This window comes from Eschrichtius robustus, chromosome 2 (genome assembly GCF_028021215.1).
Source record: "Eschrichtius robustus isolate mEscRob2 chromosome 2, mEscRob2.pri, whole genome shotgun sequence".
Lineage (NCBI taxonomy): Eukaryota > Metazoa > Chordata > Mammalia > Artiodactyla > Eschrichtiidae > Eschrichtius > Eschrichtius robustus.
In genome coordinates, this window is record NC_090825.1 from 109348619 (window position 1) to 109368831 (window position 20213).

Genomic DNA, 20213 nt, shown 5'->3' on the forward strand with positions numbered 1-20213 from the left:
GAATATGTATTTGTTTTTGTTCATGTATATTTAAAAAATCTAGAAAGATATGTAAGACATTAATAAAAGTGGTTAGCTTTCTACACAGGTGGGTTGAATGGCATGGATAATAATAAAAGTGGGAATAATACTTCTTAAAGTACAACTTGCTATACTGTTTTGACTTTCGAACAGTACAAATTCATTACTTTGTGAAAAAAAAATTATTCTAAAACTTACGTCTTTAGAAAAAGGACAATGCTATTTACAGTGCTGGTGAAAGGTGATTAACCCTTCCCAACCTCAATGACTAGGAGAGTGCCTGACACATGCAGGCACTCAATAAATATTTTCTAAATGAATTAATCTCTCAGTGCTTGAGATATTGACTGAAATACCTGTTCCCTCCTTCTTTGCCGACCTAATCCTGCTTATCTGTAGAATCCATTTCCACAGTTGCCTCCCCAATAGTTTTCTTCTCATGTCACACAACAAGGGCCCTTTTAAACAAAGCAGTCATCCCATTCCGCCAAGTTAAGTCAGTCTTTTTTTCTTAATGCCAGTGTCTTACATGGAGATGACGATCAATGCTTATTTGCTGCATAAATGAATGTTTCAATGAGTACACACATTAAATTTTATTTAAAAATCACAGTATGGGACTTCCCTGGTGGCGCAGTGGTTAAGAAGCTGCCTGTCAATGCAGGGGACACGGGTTCGAGCCCTGGTCTGGGAAGATCCCACATAACACGGAGCAAATAAGCCTGTGCACCACAACTACTGAGCCTGCGCTCTAGGGCTCGTGAGCCACAACTACTGAGCCCGCATGCCACAACTACTGAAGCCCAGGCTAGAGAAAGTCCGCACACAGCAACGAAGACCCAACACAGCCAAAAATAAAAATAATAAATTTATTTTAAAAAATAAATAAATAAAAATAAAAATCACAGTCATGAAGTCCTTGTTTTCTTGAGCTACACTGAAAATTTATGGTGACAAATAGAAAATGGACTCAATTCTAGAAAAAACTAAATTCGTTTCAAAAGAAAGACAATGATATTTCAGATTTGATTTATTCCTTTTCTCCTTTGTTTATTGTAAACTGTAAAATATATTTTATTGGTTTAAATTGCATATAAAACTTCATTACAAGATAAGGGGCTGCACTTCAGATGCTTCATTAAAATATATGCAAACTAGAGTTTAGGTGATAAATGCTATAAAAATTCAAGGACCTGCCCCCTCAGTCAAATTTCTGGGAGTTCCATAATTTGGGGCATGACAACATATCACCTACAAGGTGAAATACAAGTTGCTGCACCTCATACCATCTAGCACAAAAGGAGAAGCACAATGTTTGGTTAGTTTTCTTGGATTCTGGAGGTAACACATAAAGTGTGCTACTTTGACCCATCTTCAGAGTTGCCCATAAGGCTACCGCAAGTTCAGGACACAGTAGAAGCCACTCTACTACTTGGGCCTTATGATCCAGCATATCCAATGATGGATTATTTAGTGTTCACGGCAAATAGTGATATTCTAGGGAGTGTCCGACAAGCACTAATATGAGAATGACAGTGCAGGTCTCTAGAATTTCTGAAATATCCATGCTCTCTTCTGCAAATAACATTCTACTTTCCAGAAACAATTTCTGGCTTGCTACTGGGCGTTGGTAGAGGCTGAATGCCTAACCATGGGACATCAGGTGACTATGCAGCCTGAACTTCCTATCATGAACTGCATTCCTAGCCATAAGGGTTGGGCATGAGCAGTAGCAATCTATTATCAAATAAATATGGTATATAAGAGATCAAGTTTACCCAGGTCCAGAATAAGTTGCATGAGCAGGTGGCTCAGACTCCTTCAACACCAATTCCTGTTGCCTTGCCTCCTCCACCTCAATCTGTGCCTATGCCCACCCGGGGAGTCCCTTATGACCAGGTGACTGAAGAAGAAAAAACTTGAGCCTGTTTCACAGATGAGTCTGCACAACATGCTAGTACTACCCCAAAGTGGACAGCCCCACTCAAAGGTGACCCTGAAGGAAGGTAGTGAAGGAAAATCCTTCTAGGGAATAGAACTTCAAGCAGTACATTTGGTTGTCCATTTTATCTGGATTGAGAGAGGCCAGACTTATTAGATCAATATCTAAACATTCATGGGGGCAGTTACTAATGGTTTGGTTGAATAGTCAGAGACTTGGAAGGAAAAGGACTGGAAGACTGGTAACAAGGAAGTCTGGGAAGAGGTATATGGAAGGACTTCTTTCAAAATGGATACAGACTTTGAAGATACCTGTGTCCCCTGTGAATGCACAAAGGGCATCCACTGTAGAGGTAAACAAAATAACATGCTCTACGGATGTCAATCAAACTCTTTCTCCCCAGTCAGTGCTTGTTCAATGGGCCCACAAATGAAGTGGCTATTGTGACAGAGATGGAAAATATGCAGCAGCTCAACTGCCAATGCTACTGCTGGGTACCTAATCTGTCAACAGCAGAAACCAATACTGAGTCTCTGATATGGAAGCATTCCTTAGGAGGACTATTCAGTCACCTAGAGGCAGATTATTTACACTGGACCTTTTCTATCCTGGAGAAGGACTATATTTGTCCTCACTGGAACAGGAACATATTCTGGAAATGATCTGCCTTTCCTGCCCATAATGCTTCTGTCAGCACCACTATCCACAGGCTCACAAAATGCCTATCTATTGCCTCGGCACTCTAGACAGCATCATTTTCAATCAAGGTACTCATTTTGCAGCAGCAGAAGTACAGCAATGGTCTGTCTCCCCCAATAGCCAGAATACATGGGTCTGATATTCAAGGCGTGGAAACAGGAGTGGCTCTTCTCACTGTTATACTTAATAACTCATTCACAGAATTTTTACTTCCCCTCCCTAAAACTGTGAGCTCTGCTGGTTTTGATTCTTAGTCTTAGATATTGTCTAGCTATGGAAACACAGCAACGGTTCCACTGAATTAGAGACTTCCACCTGGCCACTGAACCAAAAGGCAGGAAAAGGGGTTATTCTACTGGCCTGAGTGATTGATCCCAATCACCAAGGAGAAACTGAGTTGCTGCATACAACGGGGGCCAGGAGAACTACATCTGAAGCCCAGGGGGTTCATTTAGGTTCCTTGTAGTACTTTCAAGTCCGCTGTTAAAGGTTAATGGAAAACTTACGGCAACCAAAAGACGGTGGGTGGGGTGGGCAGGATAATTAAGGATCCTTCAGAAATGAAAGTTTTGTACCCATCATCAGGTAAAGAATGCAGAACAGCTGAAATTCTGGCTGAGGGCAGAAGTACTGAATGGGTGGTGAAAAAAAGGAAGCGAGAGATACGAACGATGGGCTTGTGACCAGTTACAGAAACAAGGACTATATATTGTGTGTATGTCTGGAGTTGTGTAAATGTTAACCATTTTCTTCTTCCCTCTCTTCCCCATACTTATTTTATATATAAGTTGTTGGAGGTGAACTTTACAAAGTAGTTTGTAGTTAATAGAATATTCAGAGTACTGTGATGGAATATATAATTAACAGCGAGTAATGACTGTTGGGACTGTGCATCTCCTTATTTTGGGGAGAGAGTAGGAACTTCTTTACTTATATGAACGATAGCTACATCTTGGTAGGTGGAAACAGAGTTGGATGGAAGCTCAAATGTGTTCAGAATGAAAACTGAGTAACCAAGAGAGTGGACTGTACCATTTATTTATTGCCTCTCAAGTTCAAATGTATTTGCTCTCGGTTTCAAATTTACTTTGTAATAAAGCATCTGGATTTAGTCAAGATTCTCCTTTGGCCAGCTGGAAATGTTAAAGCTCTGTCAGTAAAGGGTGCTAGTAAAGGGACACCGCAGTAGGAAAGTATTCTTTGCTCTGCCGGGTATGTGTGTGTAAAGCAAAGGGAGGTCCTATCTCCAGCCTCAGGGCCCATCTGCACCCTGGGCCGGGTTGGGGTGAGAGAGGATTTTATTGCTTACCGGTCCTGGTCAGAGGATCTCTTCCTGCCAGCCTTGACTCAGTAACTGTGGACAGCTCTGGCCCAGGGCAACCAAGTGAACTTCTCCATTAGCTATTGGGCTACAAGTAACATATTCACCAACAAGTTCTGTATTTCAGTTTTGGGGAGAGGGCTCCCCTTTCAAGTTTGTTCCTTCCTTGGGTACTCTCCCTTAGTTCCTTTATCCTTCTTAGTACCTAACTTCTTAAAGTTATAATTCTTTAAACTGTCCCTGTTCAAATTACTGTGTGGTTTCTGTCTACTCACTGATAAGGGAGTAACAAATACCTTAATATCTAGAGAAATAGGCTGTATTTTTATAACCTAGAAAACTACTATTATTCCTTCTCTTATACTAGGTAGTGTTCATATCTGTTGATTACCATAATGATCATATCCCAACACTACTATAATGAACAGAAGCCAAAAATTATTTGATGCTTAATATATGCTAAGCATTATTCTACGTATTTTATTTGTATTGACTCATTTAATCCTAACAATAACCGTATTTTATTTGTATTGACTCATTTAATCCTAACAATAACCTATTACAAGTATCTCTCAAACACAAAATATAAATCTCCTACCTAGGAACTGCTCTCTAAATAACGATTAAATAGACTTCTACAATCATGTTTGCTGTGAAGTTCATGATGGTTACATTTAAGCATTCCATGACTTTGTTTTAAAATCTCATACTATCAGGAGTTCCCTGGCAGTCCAGTTGTTAGGACTTGGTGCTTTCACTGCCGTGGGCCCAGGTTCAATCCCTGATTGGGGAACTAAGATCCCACAAGCTGAGTGGTACAGCTCAAAAAAAGAAAAAAACAAAAAAACAAAAAAACCCCTCATACTATCAATTATTTAAAAGATAAACTTCATTGTCTTGATCACAAACTCATGGTGAATTATTGTGGTTGATTAATGGCTACATAAAGTCCTTGACTATTCCTAATAGCAGAAAAGGGTGATAAAATATTCAAAAGAACAATACTAATAATCTTAAAATATAACTGTAGTATCAACCCAGCTTATTCTGTGTCAGTAGCTAACTCATTACAAATCACTAAAGTGACTTTCAGAAACACAGTGGAAAGGAACAATACCCAAAAGGCTTAAATAACCAAGAACTATTATGTATTTTATTTGTAAAAACAGTCAACAATATGTTTTATACTACTCATCAAGAAGTACAGATTTCATTTAACCAAAAGTTGATGATATAAAGTTCCAAGAATAAAGACGTGGCTTTAAAAATGGCATCAAAACTGAGATGTCTCGTACCATCTGTCAAGTAGAATGTACGCTGACACTTAAATTTAATAGTTTTGCAACTAAATTAATTTAGCTGCAATTAGAAGTCTTACCTTAAAAGCCTAAAAATCTCTTCTCAATATTATTGGGAAAAAGTCACCAAAAAATTACATTTTTACCAAATTATAATTTGAGGCCCCAAAATCTTAAGAATTACTAACAGACCAAATTCTCTAAGAATACTGTATCTGATCATCTTTCCAACCACTCTTCTTTTACCTAATAATTCTGATGGTGATAATTAACAATTACTTGTAACAGCCAGGCACTGTTCTAAGAACTCTCTCTCTCTCTGTATATATAAACTCATTTATTACTCAAAGCTGGCCTATGAAATACATCCTATTATTGTCCCTATTTTACAAATGAGGAAACCGAGGCACAAGGGGATTAAGTAATTTGCCCAAGAAGTATTATATAGTAGAGCACAGACATGAACTCAAGCAGTCTGGCTCTAGAATGTCAACTTTTACAGAGTTCCATTGAGAATTTTGAGTAGTAGCTTGCTATAACCTCATAAGGCACTTAAATAGGTTCTATTATTATCCTCTTACATACAAGAAAACTATAATTTGTCCAAAGTCATAAAACTAATAAGTGACAAAATCAGGATACTAGCCTAGTTCGCATGACTCTAAAAACCGATTTCTTAACTATAAAGATATATTGCCTCCCTATAACTAACAGCAATGAATGCAAAACCATCAGACAAATGAGATCAAATCTCACATACAACTAAAGATCAAGTAGCAGTATAATATGCCATGGTGTAAACTATAGATTATACCCCCAAGAAATATGAAATATCAGTTGATTCCTGCCAAGTACTTCAAATAGTACCAAAAAGCAAGGACATTTCTAAAATGTATCACTTACTAAGAGAAAATACACATCTACATAAAAATAGTTTAACATAAGAAATAAAATAACTAGTTGTAATGTAACTTTGCCTACCACATACACTAAGCAGCAAATGTAAACATACCTGCAAGGAGGCAAAACCATGGAGTCTTTCATAAGCACAGATCCAGAAAGCAGGATATACCAACATCTGGCAATAGTTTCTGAACTGTTTAAATGAACAATAGATGAGTAAATAAATACACACATTCACATGTATATGGATTCAGTACAAAATACAAAACATGAAAAATATTCTAATAATATCATAAATCATTAAAAGTTAACTCTCTTTGGAAATTTTGCCTGTTGCCTAAGGTTTCATACAGACCATGTTCATATCTTACATAATCACTAGCTTAAGATATAGGCTTCAGAAATGTATGTTTATTAGCTCTATCTTATTAATTTATATCAGTAACTTCCCATTCCTCATTTTTGTGTACTGGATCACCACATTTGATGAAGATTAACTTAAATATTGTACTACACGTGCATATTAAAAAATTCTATTTCTGATAACTTTTATGTATATTACAAGTTTATTGTATATTAAAGACAATACTGTTTGGAATTCACAAGTTTATCAATGTTCCATCTTCACATTCAACTATAATTTGGATCTACCTCTTTCTCTTCAATTTTATTCTGACAGAAATACATTAAATGCCTACCCAATCTTTCACTTTATGTCTGTTTGAGGGATAAAAGAATATCAGATGACTTAAGTCCATCATCATTTTTAGTTCAGTTAAATCTCCAACGGAAACCGAGAATCTTGTTAGATGTTACTTTATAATCTAATCTTTTTCTCTTTCTCTCAAGTATTTTTAATTTACCATACCTAAAACTTCAATTAATTCCAATATGTAGACAATTCTAATTTTATAAAACAAACATTTCCTCTGAGCTGGAGAAATGTATATCTATCTGGCTATCGACTTGACATGTTAGCTTGTATATCTAACACACAACTCAACCTCAACATGTTCAAAATCTACCTATCATTTCTTTCAAGCTTCATTTTTTTCACTCTCCATGAATAGTACCATCCTCCACTCAGAAAACTAAGCCTCCAAACCACTCTACATAGCACCCAGGGTGAGCTTTCTGGGTGAATCCTATTGCCTACCATAAGAAAAAAGTATCATCAAATTTCCAGAAGATACTTTAAAGTTCTTTATATCCATCCCTTCCATCTTCACAGAAGGAAGATACAAATGCCTTAAAATCTCCTACTTAAGGTTCTTTGTTTGGAAATTCTACTTTCTAATTTTTTTGAAACATGACTTTTGCACAAGAAGGAATAAAATCAGTAAAAGAAAATTCTGCCCAAAATCAAGACAGAAGAAAGTTATGATTGGATGCTACCATAAGCCTCTAATTTTTATCTCACTTTGCTGAAACAGTCACAAAGTTGTCAGTAAATTCTACTATAAACAGAGGAAAAATCCTGAAATTCACTCCTACCACCAAGAGAGCCATGCCAACTCACGAATCAGAAACTGTTCAAACCTTGCAGAGAATTTCACTCTCAGAGCACAGTTTGGCAATGCATCTGATGAGTAAACACAAGGAAAGTGAAAGTCTTTTAACATGTGGCCATGCTATCTCCTTCCTCTTTGCAAGCAAATGAATCTAAGAATAATCTAGCCTAGAGAAGAGTGGCATATTTAATCTTGTCAGATCTTACTCCTTTCAAAGGCTTCACACTGCTCCTAAAATAAAGAACAAAAACTATTAAGGTGGCCTCCACCTGGCTCTCCACACCCCTCTCTTCCTGTTTCTTCCTCTCTGCTCGTGGCACTGAACATAGTTGTTTATTTTCACTCCTTCTATCATGCTGCTTCCCAGTTAAGGTCAACTATACACATTCTTTTCTCTGCTTCCACTAATCTCTGAATTTAAACTCTTTACTTAATTAACTTCCACATTCATTTTTTAGAAATTCCTTTGTTTATGATTAGCCAAATATAGATTTGGGTAACTCTTTATATTAATTTTTAAACAGCTTAACTGAGGTATAATCAATATACCACAAATTCACTCATTTTAAGTGCACAATTCAATGACTTTTATGATACTGAAAAGAACTGTGCAAACATCACCACAAAGAGATCTCTTATGCCTTGTTTGCAGTCAATCCCTGCCCCAGGTAACCAATAACCTGCTCTGTCTCTATAGATTTGTCTTTCCTGGACAGTTCGTATAAATGGAATCATGTAATATGTGATGTTTCTATCTTGCTTCTTCCATTAAGCATAATATGTTTGAGGTTCGTCCATGTTGTAGTGTGTAGCAGCATTTTATTCCCTTTTACTGCCAAATAGTATTCACTATATAGATGCAGAGCATTTTATCTATCCATTCACTGAACAATTTAATTATTTCGAGTTTTAGACTAGTATGAATAGTGCTACTAAGAACATCTATGTACAGTCTCTGCACGTGTTTTCATTTCTCTTGGGTAAATATATAAAAGTGGAATTACTGGGTCATATGGTAAAATTTTAAGAAACTGCCAAACCGTTTCCTAAAGTGGCTATACTTACATCTGCACCACAAATATATGACGATTCCAGGTGTCACCATATCCTCACCAACACTTGTTATGTCTAGCTTTTAGACTGCAGATACTTTTTTTAACATCTTTATTGGAGTATAATTGCTTTACAATGGTGTGTTATAACACCATTACTTTATACTTTATACAACACTTTATAACAAAGTGAATTAACGTATTTCCCCATATCTCCTCCCTCTTGCATCTCTCACTCTCCCTATTCCACCACTCTAGGTGGACACAAAGCACCGAGCTGATCTCCCTGTGCTATGCGGCTGCTTCCCACTAGCTATTTATTTTACATTTGGTAGTGTATACATGTCCATGCCACTCTCTCACTTCGTCCCAGCTTACCCTTCCCCCTCCCCATGTCCTCAAGTCCATTCTCTACATCTGTGTCTTTATTCCTGTCCTGCCCCTAGGTTCTTCAGGACCTTTTTTTTTTTTTTTAGATTCCATATATATGTGTTAGCATACAGTATTTGTTTTTCTCTTTCTGACTTACTTCATTCTGTATGACAGACTCTAGGTCCATCCACCTCACTACAAATAACTCAATTTCGTTTCTTTTTATGGCTCAGCAATATTCCATTGTATATATGTGCCACATCTTCTTTACCCTTGACTGCAGCTACTTTTTAAAATATATTTTTAATTGAAGTAACACTGGTTTACAACATATGTTTCATATGTACAACATTATATTTCTACTTCTGTATACCCTATAGCACGCTCACTATCAAAAATTTAGTTTCCATCCATTACCATACAAGTGATCCCCTTTACCCATTTCGCACGCCTGCAACTGTAGCTATTCTAATGGGTGTAAAGTGAATATCTCATTAATTTTTGTGTGTGGTGTAAGATAAGAATCTAAATTAAGTTTTTGCATATAAATACTCAATCAACCCAGCACCATTTGTTGAAAAAACTATGCTTTCCCAATTGAAATGCTTTAGTACCTTCATCAAAAATAAACTGTTCACTGGTGGTTCCTTTTTAATACTCAGTTGTGTTAGACCCACACTGTGTGCACATCTTAGCTACATAGCTACAAGGCCATTAAAAAACAAAAACACAGAAACTGTTTATAAATATAATGGTTTATTTCTGGGTTCTAAATTCTGTTCCACTTATCTATAAATCTATACTTTTCCTTGATAGCACTTAAATATGTGTAGCTATTTTAATTAACTTTCTCTCCCCCACTATATAATAAACTCATAAGGACAAATCCTGTGTCTTCCCACCACTCTACACCAGGCTAAGCATAATGTATAGCAGACAAACATTTAATAGTAAGTGAATGAATCAACAAATGAACAAATAAAGCTATTAAAAGCCATATGAATCCAGTAAATACTTAGAAATAATGACAAACGCAGTGTGCAATGAAACACTGAACTTAATACCATTTCTCTATACTAGCTGCATATAAATAATAAAAGAGATCACTGTTGCCAAAATTTTTGGAAGAAAAACAGAGAAGAATATCTTCATAATCTTGAGGAAGGGAAAGATTTTGTTTTTTTAAACAGGACATGAGAAGCACTGATCACAAGCAGAAAAATTAAGAAAGTAAGAAATTTCTTTTCTTCAAAAGATGCCATTAATAGAGTAAAAAAAGCAAGCCACACAGTGGGAGAAGATATTCACAACTTATGTACCCAACAAAGGACTTAGATATAGAATTCATAAAAATTTTCTACACATCAATAGAAATAAGATAGCCCAACTAAAAAATGGTCAAAAACTTGAATCAGGAGATCATAAAAGAGCTAACCAAATAGCCTATAAAAACATGAAAACCATTCATCATCATTAGTAAGCAGGAAAACAAAAAACAAAATCAAGAGATAAAATGAAATACATATTTTAGATTCTAATGTTACAATCTCCTGGGACTTCCCTAGTGGCACAGTGGTTGAAAGTCTGCCTGCCAATGAAGGCGACACGGATTCGATCCCTGGTCCAGCAAGATCCCACATGCTGCGGAGCAACTAAGCCCGTGCGCCACAGCTACTGGGCCTGCGCTCTAGAGACCATGAGCCACAACTACTGAAGCCCACGCGTCTAGAGCCCGTGCTCCGCAACAAGAGAGGCCACCACAATGAGAAGCCCACACACCCTTGCAACGAAGAGTAGCCCCTGCTTGCTGCAACTAGAGAGGACCTGCACTCAGCAACGAAGACCCAAGGCAGCCAAAACTAAATAAATAAAATAAACAAATTTATAAAAAAGAAAAGAATCTCCTAAATTTGAGCATGTGCATTTCCAATGCTTTTATTCCTAAGAATATTCCCAAGAAGAATGAGTAAATAGAGGTACAAAAACGCAGGAATAAAATATTCATAGAAACTTACTATTCATGATAGGGAAAAACTGGAAACAACTCTAATATTTATTAATAGTGGGAAGGATAAACAAATTATGTTATTTTCACATAACTGTATACCGTAAAGAACTGAAAAAGAATGAATGCAAAAACATGGAAGAATCTCCAACATTTGTGAAGTATAAAAAGCCTGACCAAAAGATTTTTATCTATATGAAAGTCACAGAGACAAAACTAATCTAAGGTGACAGACATCAGAACTAGATTACCTTTCCAAGACAGCTGACTAGAGCCTTCTGAAGAGCTGATATGTTCTACATATTCACTGCATAGTAGTTACACAGGTGTATATATTTATTAAACTTCGTTGCACTGCACACCTTCTGTGAGCTCTATGTATATTATATTTCACAGTTTAGGAATATGTTTCAACCTCCTCTACAGAAACTGTTCCAGAATCAAATGAATTTCAATGCAAACAATCTAAATTTTAAACATTAATTTAAGCTAATTATGGAAATACTTACCAAAAAAGAACTTGATTGCCACTGTATCTCTCATAGCGTGCTCTTGCAGACATTAATCTAACATATTTTTTAAAAAGTAAAAATTTTTTAAATTATTTTATTTGAATTGTTTCAAAAATTGTTATAATTACAACAGAAAATGATCAGATCTATCACTAAATTTTTCACTAGAGTTTAAATATATGATCACACACACACATAAATCTGTTGAATAAATTTGCTTGCATTTAAAAATACTTTACTACTAATGCCCTATTTTTTCCTTTCTTCTTGATACACTTATTTGACATATACTAATATCTAAATTATGTTACACAGAAAACAGAAAATAATAAATTCCAAACAGTTATATTTAGAATCTGGTCCACAGCCAGAAACTTAAAGAATAGCCAGAAAAAGTGATGAGTAAGCTGGTCATGGAAGAAAAACACAGTTTAATTAAAATATTATGCAAAGTTATAATAGTTAGTGCTTACAGCACTCAAAAGTATTTTTACAAATATAATCACAATGATACAAGGTAGCAGGAGAGAAAACTCATTTTACAGAATAGAAAAATGAGGTTCGGAAAGTTTACGGGTACTGTCCATAGGAGCTTATGCCAAATCGAAAGTCTTGCTCCTTCCACTTTAATATAACACTACATCATACCATGCCCATCTCAAGCATTTGATACAATACATATCAATACAAACTACAAAGAGAAAGTTCTGTTTTCACTAGCTAGCACATACTGAGCACTGCACTTTGCTTTAAATATTCTCATTTAATCTTCAAAATGCTGTAACAGGGCTTCCCTGGTGGCGCAGTGGTTGAGAATCTGCCTGCTAATGCAGGGGACACGGTTCGAGCCCTGGTCTGGGAAGATCCCACATGCCACGGAGCAGCTGGGCCCGTGAGCCACAACTACTGAGCCTGCGCGTCTGGAGCCTGTGCCCCGCAACGGGAGGGGCCGCGATAGTGAAAGGCCCGCGCACCGCGATGAAGAGCGGTCCCCGCACCGCGATGAAGAGTGGCCCCCACTTGCCGTAACTAGAGAAAGCCCTCGCACGAACCGAAGACCCAACATAGCCAAATAAATAAATAAATAAATAAATAGATAGATATAAAAACAAAAAAACAAAAAAACAAAAAAAAAAAAAATGCTGTAACAAAGGTAATCTTTTTATCCCTATTTTATGGAAGACAAAACTGCAGCTTAGATGTTTAGACCTGCTCAAAGTCTCAGGGCTAAGGAAAAATGGAATGAGAAAGGCCAATTTCTTTGCATATCCTATAAAAAGCCCCTAAATGATTTGGTCCCTGCAACTATCTATCCAAACTCATTTGAATAACTCCTTAGCACATGCTCTTAAACACAGCATCACACTTACCTAAGCTGATGTTCCCTGAGATTTGATAATATTTCCATTCCATGAAGATAAGAATAAATAGTATTTAAGTCCTGTAGAACAGAAAAGATTTTAGATTAATTTTCAAATATACTTTTTAAAATATAATGATATCCCACAATTCTGATTTTAAGCAAACAACCATTTATGACACAACTGTTAACTACAGAAGAGTCACAAAATCTCTGAATTACAATAGATCTGAAAAGGTTTAGAAGAGTTCCCTCAACTCACACAGGAACCCCTCCTCAGTATGGCTGACAACCTCTACTCAAACAACGCAGAAATCAAAAACTCATTATTTCATATAAAAGTCTATTTCATTTCTAAACAGATGCAATCTTTCTTCTTTAGTGACCTCCAAATATTTGAAAACAGTTATCCTATCTTCTTTTAAGTCTTTTTTTTTTTCCCTCCAGATAACAAAGTCTAAATATTTGCAGGTTCCAGATCTTTAAGCATCCTAACTGATCTCCTCTGGAGATGATTCTGTTTGTCAATATTCCTCTTAAAATATGATTTTCTAAAAAAACCCTCTTTTTAAACAGATTCAAGGTGGTATTAATCTACCACTAAACAAAACTGACGTCCAATGGGACAATGCTATTGTTCACTTTCTGAAAGAACTGGGGAACATTTCTCTAGTCCTCAATCAGATAATTAGATATTAATAAACCCAAGTTAATAAAGTATAGTAGTATAGTATAACCTCAGCTAAGAGCAATGGCATAGCAAAAGGAAAATGTGGAAGCAGGGAACATTCCTGACAGAAAAGAGTATTTTACCACAGAATGTTGGTGCACAGTGATTATAAAGAAGCTTAAATTCTCTACGTAAAATTTACCTCCTTATTCTCTTACAAGGAGTAATGCCTTTATACCAGGGCACACTGCTCCCAAACACTACTCTCTTTGATATATAACTAGACAAGAGAATTATCAAATGACAGAGAGAAAAAAAGAAAAGACACATAAGACAACTTTTTTCCCCAATATGCTACTAAGACAACAAGGAAGCTCTAAGAAAAAAAGCAATAATCTCTGATTCCAAAGCTTACAACTGCCAATTAACCATGATGGATTCAATGACCACACACATCTCTGCTAAATCCTTACCAAAATAAGAGGGAAAAAGATTTTTAAGTGTATATATATATAAAAAAAAGAGATGAATAGATTAAAAGAGGAAACCACAGCAAATGAGTCTATAGACCTAAAAAAGGTCTATAAAATTCTATAAGACAACAGATGGAGCAGTGATATGATGAACTGTACTTCCAAGGAGGGCTACAATGATATGTCTTATCCCATATGCTCTTTTGCAATGAGACCTTGTCACTCCCTCATCAAAAGTAGGAATCTAGGTGCCCTCCGCATGAATCTGGGTTGGTCCTGTGATTTGTTCTGACCCAAAGAATGTGCCAGAAGTGAGGTCGTGTAAATTCTAAGATTCAAATACCCTGAGAGCACCAATCTTGTGAGGAAGCCCAAAATAGCCTCATTGAAAGAGAAAGGCCACATGAAACAGCACCAAGGAACCGGATATGTGATTCCTTCTTAGACCAGACCAGCTACCAGCTGAATGCAACTAAGAGAATGATCCAAGTCGAGGTTCTGTGGGGCAAAAGAAACAACCTCCTAGCCAAAACTTTCTGAGCTGAGGTCAGAAACAGAGTCCTGGAAAAAGTCTGGCTCACAGTGAGCTCACTGAGCCTGCAGACCCACCTAATAGTCTTGTCTCTCTCTACTCCCCAAGTTTATAACTAGAATTTATTTATCTGGCAGTTAGAATAACTCCCACAAAGGAACCTATGTGGTAAAAGCTGTCATAGTGGAAAAAGTCAAGTGGAAACCTCTGAAACTGCCCCATTCCCCAGAACAAGATAGTAAATAAAAGACAATATTGCTTTTCCAAAGAGGCAAAGAAGCAAAGACTAGGGCCGCCAGTAAAGGCTTAAAAGTATGCAGGGGTGACAGTCCTTCTCATGCATCATCTGCAAAAATCAGACAGATCCTAAAAAATGACTACAGACTGCCATAGACTTAACCAAATTTTAGCTCTGGGCACAGCTGCAAGTCCCAGACATAATATTGTTGAAGGAATGATTAATTAAGCTTCAGGTATTGATTTGGTGAATGTATTCTTTTCCATTCCAGTTACTAAAGTAAAAAGTACAAGAAACAGTTGGCAGTCGTGCAGGACAATATTAACTTACAGTTTTGCCTAAGGGCTATTTCAACTTTCTCAGTCTCTATCATAATATAACCTGAAGCCATCTAGACCACCTGACACATTACATATGTATTTTGCTGACTGAACAGAATGAACAAGAGAATGAGCAAGGAGTGGCTGGTACCCTGGAGTCTTGGGTAACACACTTGAACTCCTGGAAGTGAGATATTAACTCTATGAGGGCTCAAAGACCTGCCACTTTAATGTTTTCGGGGGTGCAGTGGTCAGGAGCATTACAAAACATACCTTCCAAAGTAAAAGACAAACTTTTGAGACTTCAGCTTTCATTCAAGATGGAATAAGAAGGATTGGACTTACCTTCCATCTAAAACCACTAAAAATCATAATAAATAAATGAAACAACATTTTTCAAGAGATAAGGCATTACGAAAAAAAGACAGTGACATTTGAGAGACGGGAAACGAATGAGGTGATTCATATAATTATCATAACTTACTGCCTGGTGGTATCTTGAGAAGAAGTAGCTGGCCACCTGCAGAGTAGAAGGTAGCTCAAGTTTGCAGAGCCGGACAGAGAGAGCGCATACTACACAGAAAGAATGAATGTTCTGAAGACCTACAGAGGGTCTCACTTGAGTCTAGGTTGAGTACTGATCTTTCCATGTACATGAAGAAATACCTGAACTCAGGAAAAGAACCATCTGAAAGGATTAGAGTAGTGGTCCTCAATCAAGACTGATTTTGCCCCCTGGGTGACATAGTGGTATCTGGAGACATTTGGGGCTGTCATAATTTTCAGAGGGGAAGGCGGAGCACTACTAGCATCACATGACTATAAGCCAGAGATGCTGTTAAATATCCTATGATGCCCAAGACAAGGCCCCAGAATAAAGCATTCTCTGGGCCAAAACATCAACAGTTCTGAGGTTTAAACTTCTTGGATTAAACGGAACAACACCCAAAACTCACACAGGGACCAGAAGAGTTACTATTCCCACCAGGGAGAGTGGAAAAAATCTCATAATTCAGAACGCATTTAGTAGAGTACTCAAAAGCCTTTGGATTCAGTACTGGGCAAAATTAACACTGCACTAAATGCTACTCTGGTGCTACGTAGCATAGCTCAAAAAAGAGCCCCAAAGGGTCATATGATTTCCAAATTACCTGTGTCCCAGAAGAATATTTACAGGAAATAAAATATACCCAGCACATAAAAAAGTAAAATTCACCATCTCTGGTACTCCATTAAAAATCACCAGGCATGAAAAGAAACAGGAAAAATGACCCATTAAGGAAGAGAGAAAAAATCAAAACCAACTCAGTAATTACCAGATAACACAATTAGTACAAAAAGACATTTAAAAACTTACTAAAGCTATATTCCATATGTTCAAGAAAATATAGAAAAGATTAACTACATTAGAAAGGGCACTAAAAAAAAATTCCAGAGATGAAAACAACACTGAGATGTAAAATACACTGGATGGGATAAGTGGCACATTAAGACATTGTAGAAGAAAAGATTTAAAAACTTAAAGACACAAAAATAGAAATAAAAAATAAAATACATGGGGGAAGGAGATCAAGATGGTGGAGTAGGAGGATTCAGAGCTCACTTCCCCCAATGAACACATCAAAAATACATCTATTGTACATGTGGAGCAACTCTCACTGAAAACAAACTGGAGACTGGCAGAAAGGCTCTTATACAACCAAGGCTGTAATGAAAGATCCACATGAAATCAGGTAAGAAAAGAGGAGAAGCAATCAGGTGAGGACCTGTGCCCCTAGGAGGGGACACAGCAAAGGAGGGGGACTGCATGGGCTCAGGGACCCTCCCCAAACAGTGAGGGGTGTGAACCACATATTAGGAAACTCAGCCCTGGGGTCCAACACCAGAAAGATAAGTCCTCTTGGCTGACTTGAAGACCAGTGGGACTAGCAGGGCGGCTGTGAGAAATCTAGATGTTGCTAGTGAAGAGCACCCACGTGCTTGGTTTCTCTCAAAACAGGGTGGAGAAAGCAACTGAAAATGCCAGGTACTCTAGCTGGCTTCCTGCATCTGCCCAAACGTGCACCCTGGCTCATGCTGAGGGCCGCTTCAGCCCCTCTTGCTCCATGGCACAGCTCCCCACTAGGGTGAAGGCTGCCATAGCCAAGTAGAGTAGACAGCTGTGGCAGACAGAGCCAGCTCAGACCCAGCACTGCATCTGAATGGGGTGAGGGCAACCATTACTGGCATTCGTGGGGACAGCAGATCAGAAGCAGTCTGCAACTCCAGTGTGCTGGGACTGCCCCAGTGTGCACCTTGAGCCACATCAACTGCCCACTCTAGCCTCTCATGGTCCAGTACTGCTACCCTCTGGGGCAAAAATGCCGAGGTTGCTGGCGGGGAGCACACACTTAGAGAAAATGGAACCAGCTCAGACCTAACCTTCAGGACTTCTGCTCTCGAACCTTGGAAACTTGGGACAAGGATGCCGATTCCTGCCACTTGTATTTAACATAGTATTGGAAGTCCTAGTCACAGCAATCAGACAAGAAAAAAAGACATAAAAGGCATCTAAATTGGAAGAGAAGAAAAACTGTCACTATCTGCAGATGATGTCATATTTTATATAGAAAACTCTGTAAAATTTCCACCAAAAAAACTATTAGAATAAATGAATTCAATAAAGTTGCAGAATATAAGATTAATATACAGAAATCTGTGGCTTTTCTATACACTAATAATAATGAACTATCAGAAAGAGAAAGCAAGAAAACAACTGCATTTGAAACTGCATGAAAAGAATAAAATCTAGGAATAAACTTCACCAAGGAGGTGAAAGACCCATATGCTGAAAACTATAAAACACTGATAAAGGAAACTGAAGGTGATACAAAGAAATGGAAAGATATCCTGTGCTCATGGACTGGAAGAATTAATATTGTTAAAATGTCCATACTGCTCAAAGCAATCTACAGATTTAATACAATCCCTATCAAAATACCCATGACATTTTTCACAGAACTAGAACAAATAATCCTAAAACTTATATGGAACCACAAAAGAACCTGAATAGCCAAAGCAACCTTGAGAAAAAAGAACAAAGCTTGAGGTATCATGCTCCCTCACTTCAGACTATACTACAAAGTAACAGTAATCAAAACAGGATGATACTGGCTCAAAAAAAGGACACATAGATCAATGAAATGGAATAGAGAGCCCAAAAATAAACCCACATACCTATGGCCAATTAATCTAAGTCAAAGGGGGCAAGAATATTCAATGGGGAAAAGACAATCTCTTCAGTAAGCCATGCTGGGAAAACTGGACAGCTACATGTAAAAGAATGAGATTAGGACATCTCCTCACACCATATACAAAAATAAACTCAAAATGGATTAAAGACCTAACTGTAAGACCTGAAACCATAAACTCCTAGAAGAGAACATAGGCAGAACACTCTGACATAAATCACAGCAATATTTTTTTTTGTATCCTAAGGCAACAGAAACAAAAGCAAAAATAAACAAATTGGACCTAATTAGACATAAGAGCTTTTGCACAGCAAAGGAAACCATCGACAAAACAAAAAGACAATTGACTGCTGAATGAGAGAAAATATCTACAAATGATATGACCAACAAGGGGTTAATATCCAAAATATATAAACAGCTCACATAATTCAGTATCAAAGAAACAAACAACTCAATGAGAAAATGGGCAGAAGAAAAAGACATGAAAGACATTCTTCCAAAGAAGATATACAGTTGAGAGGCATATGGAAAGATGCTCAACATCACTAATCATCAGAGAAATGCAAATCAAAACCATAATTATATACCACCTCGCTCCTGTCAGAACAGCTATCAGCAGAAAGATCACAGATAACAAATCTTGGCAAGGATGTGGGGAAAAGGGAGCCCTAGTAAGGAAAGGGAATATAAATTGGTGCAGCCACTATGGGAAACAGTATGGAGGTTCCTTCAAAAACTAAAAATAGAACTACCATAAGATCCAGCAATTCCACTTCTAGGTATACATCTGAAGAAAATTAAAACACTAATTCAAAGAGGTACATGCACCCAATGTTCATAGCAGCATTATTTACAACAGCCAAGATACGGAAGCAACTAAGTGTCCATCAACAGATGAATGGATAAAGAAGACGTAGTATGTGTACGTATGTGTGCGCTCGCACACACACAATGGAATACTGCTCAGCCATGAAAAGGAATGAAATTTTGCCATTTGTAACAACATGGATGGACCTGGAGGGTATTATGCTTAGTGAAATAAATCAGACAGAGAAAGACAAATACTGCATGTTATCACTTACATGTGGGATCTAAAAAGTAAAACAAATGAATACTTATAACAAAACAGAAACAGACTCATGGATACAGAGAACAAACTAGTTGTTACCAGTGGGGAGAGAGGCAAGATAGGGGTAGGAGATTAAAAGGTACAAACTACTAAATATAAAATAAAGAAGATACAAAGATGTAATGTACAGCACAGGGAATACAGCCAATATTTTATAATAACTTTAAATGGAGTATAATCTACAAAAATACTGAATTGCTATGTTGTATGTATGATCTAACACTGTATAATATTGTAAATCAACTATACTTCAATTAAAAAATATAAATAAATAAAACACAGGGAGAAAAGATGGAAAAAAATATGAACAGAGCACAAAAATGTGAACAGTGAGATAGGCATCAACTTCAAGCAGGCCTAACAGAAGTATAACTGGAGTCACTGTGAAGAAGACAAAGAACAAAAAAACAATTTGGAGAATAGTGGAAAATCTTCCATATTTGATAAAAACTATAAACTTGCACATCCATGAAGCTCAACAAAACTCAAGCACACGAAATATAAAATAAACAACAGCAAAGATCATAATCAAATTGCTTAAAAAATGATAAAATTATAAAAGCAGCTAGAGAAAGAAGATAAATTACACAGCGAGATCATTAGAATACAGAACACTTCTAGTCAG

The 20213-nt window shown here is 37.0% G+C and overlaps 1 protein-coding gene across 8 annotated transcripts in view; it reads right to left on the minus strand.

Moving 5' to 3' along the window:
- Positions 1 to 20213, minus strand: part of RAPGEF6 (Rap guanine nucleotide exchange factor 6) — a 235469-nt gene that overhangs the window by 196993 nt on the left and 18263 nt on the right. For 3 of the 8 annotated variants that reach the window (XM_068535821.1, XM_068535820.1, XM_068535822.1), the window contains exons 2-4: positions 13007 to 13077; positions 11634 to 11690; positions 6294 to 6377 (exon numbers count right to left, since the gene is read on the minus strand). In XM_068535821.1, coding sequence (XP_068391922.1) covers positions 6294 to 6377; positions 11634 to 11690; positions 13007 to 13077 — 212 coding nt within the window. Of the gene's footprint in view, positions 1 to 6293; positions 6378 to 11633; positions 11691 to 13006; positions 13078 to 20213 lie in introns of those variants that run through there. The other 5 variants (XM_068535815.1, XM_068535816.1, XM_068535818.1 and 2 more) reach the window with 5 other exon arrangements.